This window comes from Epinephelus moara, chromosome 19 (genome assembly GCF_006386435.1).
Source record: "Epinephelus moara isolate mb chromosome 19, YSFRI_EMoa_1.0, whole genome shotgun sequence".
Lineage (NCBI taxonomy): Eukaryota > Metazoa > Chordata > Actinopteri > Perciformes > Serranidae > Epinephelus > Epinephelus moara.
In genome coordinates, this window is record NC_065524.1 from 4,186,936 (window position 1) to 4,199,910 (window position 12,975).

General features: G+C 41.8%; 2 protein-coding genes across 3 annotated transcripts in view; one reads left to right on the top strand and one right to left on the bottom strand.

The window, feature by feature from the left end:
• The window catches only part of borcs7 (BLOC-1 related complex subunit 7), a 1,032,483-nt gene that overhangs the window by 149,448 nt on the left and 870,060 nt on the right, over nt 1–12,975 (top strand). The gene's annotated exons all lie outside the window — the stretch shown is intronic.
• The window catches only part of exo1 (exonuclease 1), an 89,597-nt gene that overhangs the window by 15,307 nt on the left and 61,315 nt on the right, over nt 1–12,975 (bottom strand). The window contains exons 7-10 of the mRNA XM_050070684.1: nt 8,347–8,534; nt 8,087–8,189; nt 7,802–7,997; nt 5,797–5,983 (exon numbers count right to left, since the gene is read on the bottom strand). Coding sequence (XP_049926641.1) covers nt 5,797–5,983; nt 7,802–7,997; nt 8,087–8,189; nt 8,347–8,534 — 674 coding nt within the window. The remainder of the gene's footprint in view (nt 1–5,796; nt 5,984–7,801; nt 7,998–8,086; nt 8,190–8,346; nt 8,535–12,975) is intronic.

A 12,975-nucleotide genomic window follows, 5' to 3' on the forward strand; every position in this document is an offset into this window, starting at 1 on the left:
TGCTGTAAAGCCCTGTGAGGCAAATTGTGATTTGTGATATTGGGCTTTATAAATAAAATTGATTGAAAATTGATTGATCTCTTGAATCACTTGAGGCATGCATCATCTTTTTTTTTTTTTCTTTAAAAACACATATCTTGACCTCAACAAGACCGCTGCATGGTCGCCCCTCCCAAAAACACAGGCAGTGACTCTGCTTCGCAGCCACCTCTGAACAGCGTAGAGCAGTGGTCCATAGCAGAAACAGAACAGCACCTCACATTCCCGCCATCATACTAGTACTTATTCAACATAAAGCACATACCTCCTCTCCTTCTCTCCCAGAATCCTCTGCTCTGACAGATCGCTGTATAGAAACAGAGCCTCCTGGCTGAATGGCACTGTCCAGGATTTAGCCAAGTTTTGGTGAATCAAAGGATATTACAGTTCTTGATATCCTGTTGAAAACTGATGTGGCATGGAGGTCATCCAGTTTATTATCATGTACAATGTACATCATATGTACAATAGCTAGCAGGATGCAAGTTCATCCGTGTCCATCTTCTCCATCTTTTCCTCGATGTTTACTGATGTTTACATTTGAGAACCTCTACCTGACCAGCTAATAGAGTTGCAGGAGAGGAGAGTTTACAGACTGATGAGCTGATTTCCTCATTCCAATGAGTGGCTTGCCATGTTTCACATAAACCAACCATATCTAGGCCATGCTGAAGTATCTAATAATTTATTGGTCAGGCTTGGGTAAAAAGTGATCTGATATTTACAAAACCAAATTTTGGGGTCTCTACAAAACAACGCACAGTCACTATACCCAGCTGCTTATACCAATAAAAAGTTCCCACACCTAACTCCCTCTAAAACTATACAATGCCTCAGCTTGAAGTCCCACTCAAACAAGCATTTTGAAAAATACCTTTTTCCCCCCGCTGAAACCCTACAATCAGTGGATTTGTAAAAAGTAAAGGCATTTTTTTCCAAGTTCAACTCTGACATGCAAATCCATGCTGTTGGTCTATAGCAAACAATCTGGACAATGATGGTGTTTAAAGGAAAGGAGAACTGAAGAGTCTAAATAGAGGAAGCAATCATAGCTTATTAGCTGTGTTGCACCACCCAATTCTGATTAACACCACTCTGCCTGAGTATTAAGTGCTCCACAGAACAGGCAGAAAGATTGCAAGCTATCTCAGAGGGCTACTGTGACTCAGTATTGGTAGCATATTCCTGGCTGGCTTAAGATGAGCTTGTAATTTGGCAACTAGCTCCACAAGAAGTCACTAATTGACCATTTTGTGTGGTGACCAGTTGACATTTTTTCCACCTTGGACAGATCCATCCTGGACACCACCTGCTCAGCCTGCTGCCCTCTGGAAGGAGGTACAGGAGTCTCAAAAGCAGGAACAACAGACCGAAGAACAGCTTTCACCCGTGGGCTGTCAGGACACTTAACACCCACATTCCAAAACAATCCAGATAAAACTACCTCACGAACTAGTGCAATAACAATATTCTGCCTGCATTCTGTTTTTATTTATGTATTTATTATTATTTATGACACTGTTTGTCTTAATGTACTGTTATGTTCCTGTCTCGTGTTTTTTCTTCTTCTTTCTTTTATGCACCTTCAGTTGTGGCACCCAAAATTTCATTGTATAGGCACCTGTACAATGACAATAAAGGCTATCTTATCTTATCCGATCCAGGCTAGCTGTTTCTCCCAGCTTTCAGTCTCCATGCTAAGCTAGGCTTACTATGTTCTGACTCCAGCTTTGTACTGAAAGCTCAAACATGAGATTGAACCTCTCTTTCTCTTTCAACTGTTTGTAAATAGTCACTGAGAGCATTGCAGTGCACTCTGGTACAAACTGGACTGTTTGTTCATTTAACAACCACTGTCTATCAGTTTTCCAACCTACTTTAGGCGAAACCGCCTGCATTCACATCGCAACGTCTTACCTGTGTTAACAGCAGCAACAGAAAGTTTGCCCCGCCCTGTCAACTACAGCCACACACTGAATCTAATTCTGTGGGAAACACTGTCACTGTTTAAAAGAAAGCATATTTCCCAAAATGCTGAATACTCAATTAGGTAAACAAGTAATTTTATTCCATTTTTGCACCAAATGTTTTTCCTACTGTTTTCAGTGGAGCATTTATCATGAGCAGTGGCTACATATATTGTTTCAAATGCTACAGCAAGCAAACACACCGTCTTCGGTTATTTTGACTTGACCAGTGGACTTCACTACAAGCTGATTGGCCGTTGAAAAATGCCTTACATTCTAAAACCAGCTGCCAGTGATTTGACCAGCTGAGTTGCAGGTGACACCATCAGCCAGCCTAAGTTGAGCTCTGACAGCCAGTTCACACCACTGCAACTTTTCTCTGTAACATTCTAAAACTGATTCGTCTCATCGCGAATCTTTGGTCTGAACTCAGCTTAAAATGCCATTCTAAGGATTTCCAAATTCTGCATCAGGCCAGTGTATTTTTTTTTCTTCAGTCAAACATGTAATCGATTAATCTAACTGCAGTTGCCATCGCAGTGTCAGGCTGTGCGATTATATAACCGCATAAAATGCTGCGATTTGTGATTTAATGTAAATAAATGTTAACGTGTGTGCCTGTGAACATGACTGCCTCTGTAGTGTGTGTGGAGTTTGTTGACATCACGCCCACAAGCTATCCTGGTGTGTGCAGCAGTATGGTTAGGTGATCACCCAGCGTGCAGCAGTGACCAACATATACGCTGAAAAAGAGCATGAGCACGACCAAGAACAGGCTGAGTTGGTGGCAAAAAAAATGCCTATTAATTTGCGATCCTTTGGAAAGCGCTTTGGGGTTGAATTTTTGATGTATGAAAGGCGCTATATAAATAAAGTTTGATTGATTGATTGATTGATTCAGGTACGGCAACGTTGAACAGAAAGACGTGCTGTGTAAAAGTTTAAAAGTTAAAGTCACCACATCCTGCGGCAACACGACCAATCTATATCAGCACTTGAGACAGCACAGAGAAACGTAAGAAGAATGCATGCGAGAGAAAATCAAGCCAAGTAACGTTAAAGACAAAGAGACAACTGAAAGCCGCCAGAGCCTCATAAAACAACATCCAAGCACAGTTACGCAAACATTTGTAAGTGTCACGGGGAAATCACAGACTCCATAACAAACTATATAATAACAAATTAAATATTGAGCAATTTTGCTCGGGTTCGGCCCACTTGTCATGCTGCTGTGTTGTGCTATGGCGTGCTGTAATTTGTCATTTACGTGACAACGCCTGAATGCAACACAGGCTCACTCCGCTGTAGGTACAGTGCCGTGCTGCGCTGTTGTGTGAGAGCTGTGTTTGACTGTGCTCAGTCTGTTGATGGTCATTTACACACTGTCAATAACAATAACTATGTCAGGTCAGGTCAGTGCCCCCATAATATAATGTAGGGGAAACACTGAATCAAACAAGAAGACTAATGATACGTACATGATATGTATTATATTGTAATCGCAATCACAAATCGCGATATTGTCCACTCAAATCGCAATCGTACATTTTTATCAAATCGTGCAGCACTAATGCAATCAGGGCTTGACGCTAACTTTTTTCCCAAGGAGCACATGTGGTCCTAAGTTGAAAAAGTAAGGAGCGCACAAAGAACTTTAGGGGCACAATGTAATAAACGTGATGCAAATAGACATTTACAAGCAAAATTATTTAATGAATTTGTATACAAAATGTACAGAAAGGTAAAATCATCACGTTTTGAAAAAGTATTGCAATTTAATTTTGTCTTTAATGTTATTATCTTATATTTATTATCAAGCAATATGATTATCTTATATAATGTTATTACTACCCTAAAACATTCTCCAGGTCCTCTGAAACTCTGCAGGACTTAAGCCTCTTTCACACAGAGCTTTCGCGGCGCCAACCGCGGGGTAGGGCGCAGAGGACAGGATTTGGGGGAGTACAGGCTTGTCCAGGAGCTACAGCTCCATGGTGACTGCTTTCGGGTCTACTTCAGGCTCTTCTCTGCTATTGGACGCGCGGCGCCGAGGTGTCGTCACAGCGCGTTGCGGTGAAATGAAAAAAAATTCAATTTGAGCGCAGGCTGGCGGCGCGCACCGCTCAGCTCGGCGGCAGAGCGGTGCACTCTTGCGCCACGGTAGCACATATACAATGAATGGGTTCGTCGGCGGAGGTCTGCGCTTTGCGCGCTCTGCTTTATTTCCACCCTGCCCAGCAGCGGTACCGTGGCGAACAGTGCCTAAAGCAGTCTTCACATGATAAGAACAACGTGCTTCACTCACCACCAGGTGCGGCGCAGCGGCGCGGTCAAAGTTCAAATAATTTCAACTCTGAGCGCAGCGCTCGGGCGGAAAATCCGAGTGTTGCGCGACACCAAGGGTAGCGGTGCCGCTTTGTCAAGCGTTGCCGCCCTCTCCATAGACAAACAATGGGACAGCCAACGCAAAGCAGTTTTACAGCTGATCATGTGTAGAGGCCTTTACACATGACTATGGAGAGGGCTATGGAGCAGCAATGCCTGACAAAGCGGCACCGCTACCCTTGGCGTCGCGCTTGATATTCATTGTGCCAACAGTGGCTTGGAAAACCGCCCATAACCGTGTCACACGGGGAAGAGGGAAGAGGGAAGGCGGCTGGAGTTCCTCCAACATTTGCGGTTAGATTATCATATTTTTTTACTGACAAAAATATAGGCTGCTTCGGCTGATTTTTTTATGCGCACATGTGCCCCTAAATATTTTTTACAGTTCGCACACACCTATTTTTAGTCGCAAATGCGAGTGAAACGCTCGCACTGTCGAGCCCTGGCAATCACTGTGTAAATAATCAAATTAAGTTATAGACAGTATGGAGTAAACTGACTGCATGTGTTGTTTGCCAAAAGTCCTTTATGGTAACCATACGTCTCTAGATTAGTCAGCTATAAGTCCAATGAGATGATCATTAGATGTGGTTTAATTAGGAATTTCAATGGTTAACCATTAATCTGTCAATGGGCAAGAAACTTTTTGACCCTATGTCGGTCTATAGCTTAATTTCCCCCCTTTTCAGTTTAGTAGCGGTGCCAAAACTATGTCAGTGTTTCCCCCACCGTTATATTTGGGTCTGTCTCTACATAGTCTGAGTGGGCGGAAGTTCGCTGCATAGATCAGCCTCTCATTGGGGGGAACGAGCCACCCGCTGAAGTCCCGCCCTACCACCTCCGGTTGTGTAGCAGTTTTCAACCGTTTTCAACACGTCCTTTACTAACTTTTGCGGTGTTTGATCTTGTGGGGATGTAGCCATTTTTCTGCCATGGTTCGCGTCCTGTAGGCGATATTTTTGTGGGTGTGCTACACCAAAACCTGTTTCTCCCCGGCAATATTTTTGCAAGCGCACTGTTGCTGTGGCACCACCAAGAACGATTGTGATTGGTTGAAAGAAATACAAGCAGCCGGGGCGTTTTTTTCTCCAATCTCAAAGTGAGAGTCGGCCCAGCCAGACCTTTCTTTTCTTGAGAAAAGTCTGGTGAGCGAGACTAGTCTCTATATGGTTGCGCATTTACAATTCTCCTCTGACCATCAAAAGACGGCTGTTAGGCACAGCCAACACGGTGCACAACACAACACAGCAGCATGTCAAGTGGACCGAACCCGAACTTAGCCCAAGCAAAACTTTTATTTTGTTATTCCCCACTAACCAGTTAGTTACCAATTAATGAGTGTTGGGCTACGGAAAGCAAAGTGAACCAAAACTGACATCCCAAGGTTGAATCCCTGTGATATCACCTGCTGCACGTGGCTTGGCCATCTTCCTCAGCTTCCTGGTTCCTCCTCTGCAGCAGGGTGGCAAAGCGGTTGCGTGGTCGGGGTGGAGTGGTTAATGTTGGTTTGTCTGGATGCTGGTCTGACCTGGATCGCTTCTGACTGGATGACGAGTATTGCTGCAGCACATCCTCGTCGGATACATTGGAGTCTAAGGGAGAAAAACACAAGCACAGTTCAGATGAAAAAATGGGCTATACACTGCTGCTTTTAATTTTCTTTTTTACATCATTGTCTACATTCTGCTTTTTTATATCATCCTACCTAATACGTTGTTAGATACCATATATTATAGCCGATAGCAGATAATTTAATTTCATAAAAGGAGGACTGGGTTTGGTGATCCTCTAACGAGCAAAAAATTTAACACCAATCCTTTTCAGCACAAACTTAAGCTATAAATGTCAATGAACTTCACATTGACTATAAGGGGTTAAAAGAAGTCAATAGTATTCCTTAAGTATTTTTTTCCATTTCAGTTATTTTAACATTTCTATTCTTTGCTTGTTTATTTTTGCAAATTTCTCTATGTCTCTCAAAATTCAATAGCTTTATTGGCATCAAAGTTTAAAAGAAACAATTTGGCCAAAGAACAGTTGTGACGACCTTGTTCAGTCTGCCTGCGCGTGTCTGACTGTGCTCTCTCTCTCTCTCTTGCAGTTACTGGGAGTTGGCTGGTGGGTGGAGCTGGGAGAGAGTGCCTGCTAGTACCTGCCCTTTTGGGTTGGACCTGTACAGGGCATAAAGGACCACCCTTTTGGTCACACACTCTCTCCCAGCTGGGCCTGCTGCAGCCTCTTCAGCCTGTTTCCTTTATTTGGTATACTGCACCTTACAACACACATTACTCCATGTCTCACCCATCCACACACGCCTAACATGACTGATACACTTCCTATTTGCACATGCCATCAGTTATTTGTGCTTATTTGTCTGAGTTAAATAAATTAACTTCTGATTGATATATCTGTGTGTGGCCTCCCTTTTGTTGCCGGCCTTGAGCCACTTGGTAACACAGTACAAAGTGGAAATTGATCAAATATTAGGACAATACACAAAAATAGTGTTATTAGCAATAACACAACATAGATAAAATATAGTATGTAAACTTGTCCAAATGGCTTATGTCTGGTGGAGGATGAAGGTGTACAGTGCAGCTTTTTTTCTTTTCTTTTTTTTTGTGGCACAAAACCAACCCCTAAAATACATTCAACATATCATCCATAGTGAGAGAGAGTGAGAGTATGTGTGTGAGTGTGTGTCAAGATGCTACTTGAGATATTTTTGTTTTTCAGTTCAGTGATTTCAGTGTTTTAATTCTTTGTTCCTCAGTTTGTGTCATACATTTACATAATGTGCAGCTAAGTATTCTTTCTCTCTCCCTCCTGGAGACCAAAGGCATGTTCTGTAAAAAAGAAACAATACATTAAGATTAAGATTAAGAAGCTTTATTGTCATTGCAAGGGGGTACAATGAAATTCCGTTTGGCAACATCTCCTTGTAGCAGCACTATGTCCTAGTCATAGAATATAATGTAATATAAACAGTAAAATAGTAAAAATAAGGTGCAGTTTAGAATATTTACAACAGATACAGACTGTAATAGTCAGTTTCAAGAGTGCAAGACAGTCAGTAGTCCAGGTAGTAGTGGGGGGTATGTGTGCTTCTGAGGGGGCGGGGGCGGGGGCGGGGGGTGTTGCATGATTTCATTTTATTAAATTATTGGCAAAAAGATACAAACCTGCTGTCAAAAACCCATTCATATCCTGTGCCAATGAGCAACTCTAAATCTATGGATGTTCAAAAACCTTGTCAGTAAACTATTCCACAGCCTTACTTGAAATGATCATCGGCTGTCATCAACTTGTGACTTTTTTGTGCAGTAGAGGATTCGTTTACAGAGAGAGTAAAATGAATGTATTTGTGTTAAAACATACAGCAATCTAAACATTGCTTGTTAACAGCTCACCTTCTCGCAGTCTTTTCACCTGCAGTTCTCTGCAGGACAGCCTCAGACCATCCAGGCTGGTGATTCTCTCCTTCCCCCTGGTAGAGGCAGGCCTGTCTGGGGAGGCAGCAGGTGCTGGCTTTAAGCCTCCACTCCAGATACTGTGCCCAGTGGGGGCTGGTGAATCATTCCAGCTGTGACTACTGGGTTTAGAAAGCTAAAAGGACATTTGGAAAGTTGTTCTAAATAAAATGTGACACATAATTTGGATCATCAGATCTCCTTTAACTGACTATGATTTGATACCTGTGGAATGGGTTTGTCTGGGTTGAAGACATCTATCTTCTCCATGGTGTTGATGTCAAGGTTTCCTAAGGCCATCTGCAAGCCCTGTTCATCTCCTAGATTGCTGGATTCAACATCATCAAGGATAGAACACTGTGCAAGTTATGAAGAACTTACAATTTCCCATTTCTAAATTAAATTTAACCAAGGATGACACTAAATAATTTCCATTAATTACTAAGGAGACATCATGTCCGGTGTGATCCAGGACAGGGGGATACAGTCCAGCGTAGCTGAGGGTGGCCGGGTCGATGTGCTCTGGGTACGGGTTGAGGGGTACAACCTTCCTCCTGACTGGGTCAAACACCAGCTGGTAGAGGAAGGTGTTATTGGCTCTGATGAATCCCGCGATGTACTGTTCAGGGACCACTAGATTCATCTTCAGGTACTGGCCCATCTTTCTGATCACCTGACAGAGCAACCAGAGCTCACAATAAACAGCCTGCCACTGGAGCACTGCTACAAGGTTTTACTGACTAACTACTTTTTATGATAAGGTTGGAATTAGTGCAACTCCTGATTTACAACTTATAGACTCACTTTCTGTATATCAATTTGCTGAATATTTGATCAAAAAATACCAGTAATTGTGTAGAGAACTTCATTACCACATAACTTTATTAAAAATTGATTGATTTTAATTGTTCTTCTACAGTATTGTTACACTTAAAGCCTTTTCTGTATTTTCCAAAATGAGGACCTTTATATTGTGAAATATTTACTGTGCGATTGGAATGGTCCTTTAATATTCAATATTTGTTAAGTCAATTGAATTCCACTGTACCGTTCTTTTTTGTTGGACTTATGCAATTCATTTAGATTCAATGTTTCTGTTCATAACTGGGTTTGAAAGTGACAGATTTGTACTAAACATTTTATTAAATGTTACATTGTTTCTCACATTTCGTATCTCTATACTGAACACTTAATATTTTAAGTGCACAAGTGCGCTAAGTGCGTTCACACTGCATAGTACAGGAAAATTGAGTGTACTACTGGCGCACTCAAAATGGTCCAAAAGTTGAGTGTGGAATGATGAACGCTTCTCTTTCTCAACGGTTGCCATCTTTGTGACATAGTGGAAGCTACTTCACAAACTTCTCAACTTTTGACATGGCGGCAAGGAGCCTTAGCTGGCTACAGTGAACACCTCTGCCTTATATGGATGTAAGTTATACGTGTTTTTTGCACTAAGTACCAATACTGTTGTCGAAAAGAAGCCATCAGTAATGTTTGTTGGGTCTGTAATGATTTGGTACCATGAACAATAATGCGAGTGCTAATGGTAGCTTGCTACCTTATGTTAGCATTCGTTAGCTAGCTAATTTGCTCATAGCTATGGCAGCACATTTTAATCAGCATGGTGTGGCGTAAATTTGGTTTTTGAGTAGGCAGAGATAGTGGTCAATTTTTGGCGATAATCCTCCACTAGGGCTGGGCGATAGAGCCAAAAATTCATATCTCTGTATTTACAGGCTGACTGGCGATACACGATATACATCTCTGTATTTTCTATGAAATGGGCTACATGTTTTCAGTTGCAAGTCAAAGCCACATTTGAGATGTCACAAGCACTTTTATAAAAACAGACTGATGAAAATAAAATGCAAAAACAGATTTTTTCCTGTTTGAAAATATACAGCTGCACAACATGTAAATGAAACAGCTGTATGTTAACTTGTTGTACATAGCACTGGGGCTACAGAAGTTTAAAGGTTTGCAGCATAGGACATAAAACTATAACGTGAGTATAAATGTATCAAGTAGGCATAAATCCATTGTAGTGTGGAACAATTAAAAATTTCTGTGGGGGAGTTAAATGTCAAATGAATATAGTGCTGGAAAGTGATTTAAATATTTTATTTATTTAGGCTATTAATCTTATTTATGCACATAGCATCAACAGAGAGGCTGAGGGAGGGAAGGCGCGAGAGACATGTCTTGTATATAAAATGGCTTTTTTTTTTTAAACAGATCTGTCGCCTGTACGTGTAACATATAGACAAATTAACAGACAGACTAAACAGAGTAGCAGCTCTTTCTCTCTTAGTGTTTCTAGAGAACTGTACCAACGAAGTATGCGATTTGGGACGCACAGTCTATGGCATGTGGGCTGAACAGTGGCCACAAGTGACAATTATGGTACAGTGGTTCATATTAGGATATACTGCAACAGCACAAGTAGAGAAGAGTCATAAATCTGACTGAATAATCTTAACTTAAGGTATACTTACAAGCTTGTTCTGGCTCAATTCAGTCACGACTGATAACAGAGCTATCTCCATGAAAACTAAGAATTTGGGATGTAATTCAAAGCTTTGGAGCAAGTTAGTCAATGGACCTTAAGTCAAGATCATGGTGTCAAACTACTATTTCCAAGGTCGAGTATGAAGCCTCAAGCTCAAAAGTCACAACTGACTTATTAACGTCTGAAGAATAACTACTTGAAGATTGCCAACATTATACCAGAAGAAGGTGGTACCTGAGTGAAATGAATAAAGCAAGTCTGCTTTATTATCTCTGCCAGGCATAAGCCTGGAGGAGATCATGTGTTTAGGCATGTGTGTGCATGTGTGAGTGTTTGTATCTGTCTGTCTACAGCAACACTGAACAAAAAATTAAGCACACTTGTTTCTGGTCCCATTTCTTACAGGTTTAAGTTAAAGTTCTAAGACATTTTTATGCACTCCGTTTACTTAGATGACATGAGCAAGGAAGGAGACGCAGCCAGCAGATGTCCATAACAGCGGAGCAGTTTATTTCTCAAACACAGGTATTTAAATTACCAGTGTGGGTCATTACGGGTATGTTTGTGGGGTTAACTAGGACACACACATCGTGGCCGTCCTACAAAAGGAAATAAGAAAAGGAGGACAGCAACATATCTAGCCTCTCATTAGCTAAACTGATTGCACCTGAAAGAGGCATTCCTTTCCTGGCAGGGACGTTCAATTTATCCTACCTGCCTCAGGTGGGTCAGGTGATCTCAGGTATCTCTGTCTGGGGACTTTTGACACACTCAATAGATATAAATTTCTCTCAAATTCTGGCTGCAGATTTGTTAAAATCTGTGTTAGTGAGCACCTCTCCTTTTCCAAGATAATCCATCCACCTGACAGGTGTGACCTATGAAGGTGCTGATTAAACAGCATCATTACTACACAGCAGACATGGGGGAAAGTCACACATGTACAAGTAATAATAATAATAAATTTAATTTATAATAGGGATGTAACGATACCAGAAACTCACAATACAATATTATCATGATAAAGAGTCCACGATACGATATATATCACGATATTTATACAAGGGGAAAAAAAGAGAAAATTTATTGTTAAAAATAGCTATTTTATTCAAAAATAGTGCATGTACACTGTACAGCATGTTATTTTTAACTTGGAAGCATATCATAAACAAATCAACACACAGTTGAACATGTGCTTTCATTTCCCCCCTATTACTACTAGGCAGGCAGACATTAAAGTGCCATAACAAAGTCATGTCAATTGAAACTATAGTGACAGAATATGAAAATGGAAACATTCAGTATTTTTTAACCTACTCTGAACAAAAGTAGTGTAGTACTATTACTAGAAAGTCATCTGAATGACATCAAATTATGAGGATAGAGTAGTCTTAATATTCATCAAATATACAGAACTTAGAACAATCAGACCCTGCAACAACAACAAAATTAACAAATCAGAAATAATGTAAACTAATAACACACAATCCCTCACTCACAGATACACAGAGAGACACAGAGAGAGAGAGAGAGGGAGAGGTGGGTAGAGATGTGTGTAAAAGAAAACCAAAATAAATAAAGCCCAGCCATTTCCAACAGGAGATGAGGAGAGGAAAGCTCTGGTCCTGCGCTTTCATGTGATATGCGTGGCATTTCTGTGCGAACCCCCAAATTCGCGAGTAATCCATCCAAAAGTAATGTATGTGCAAAGCTGTATGAAAGCTTTGTTATACATTATTTTAGTGTAACTTTATCGTTTTTTTTCGCTGTGAAAACATTGGACTACCGACAAGTGCTTGGCCTTGTCGGAAAGCTACAATTCCGCTGTATACACGTGATATGCGTGGCTTCTCGCTATGACGGTCGCGGAGAAAATCCACAGAGAAGAACAATCAATCTCCTTACTTTTATTCGCTGTTTCCTCCGGTCACGCACGGGTCAGAGTCGGAGGCTGAGAGGCTGAGAGGCTGAGCTGCACGAGTCTGCTCTCACCTGCGCGCGCAGTTGCATGCAAAGGATATTACCGGCTCTGTAGGTTGGAGTTATGTTTGTGTCATATGTCGGGCGAGCGGATAACATATCTGCACGCGCGCAGATCTCTCTCTCCTGTAAATTATTTCGTGTCACGCGCGCAGATTTCAACTGCCGCGCGCACTTGTTTGATCTTCGCACACATATTCAGCAACAGAGTGAAGCAGAGGCAGGTGCGAGCGAGTAAAAAACAGCACCGACACACACAACAACACTGTGCAGCTGCTTTGCGCGCGCTGGCTCGCTCCTGCTCTTGTTCTCTCTCTCTCCCCTCGCTCGAAGCAAGGACTTTTGACACTTTGGGGGCGGAGACGAGGGGTCCGTCCCAAGTCTCTTAAATTAATGCTAGTTATCTTACCTAGCTGACTTTGCTAGCTGTTTAGCCCCTCCCACCTAGGAAAAAATGCGAGGAGCTAGCACTAGGAGCAATGAGCGAGCATTGTCGGTTTAAGAGACATGAGACGGCCTTACTCTGAAGCGTCACGTGAAGCGACGTCCATTCCTGAGGACGGCGGCACCGCTGGATCTGCTCCGTAAAGCAGCCAGCGTCTGGCGTTACTATGGGTACATC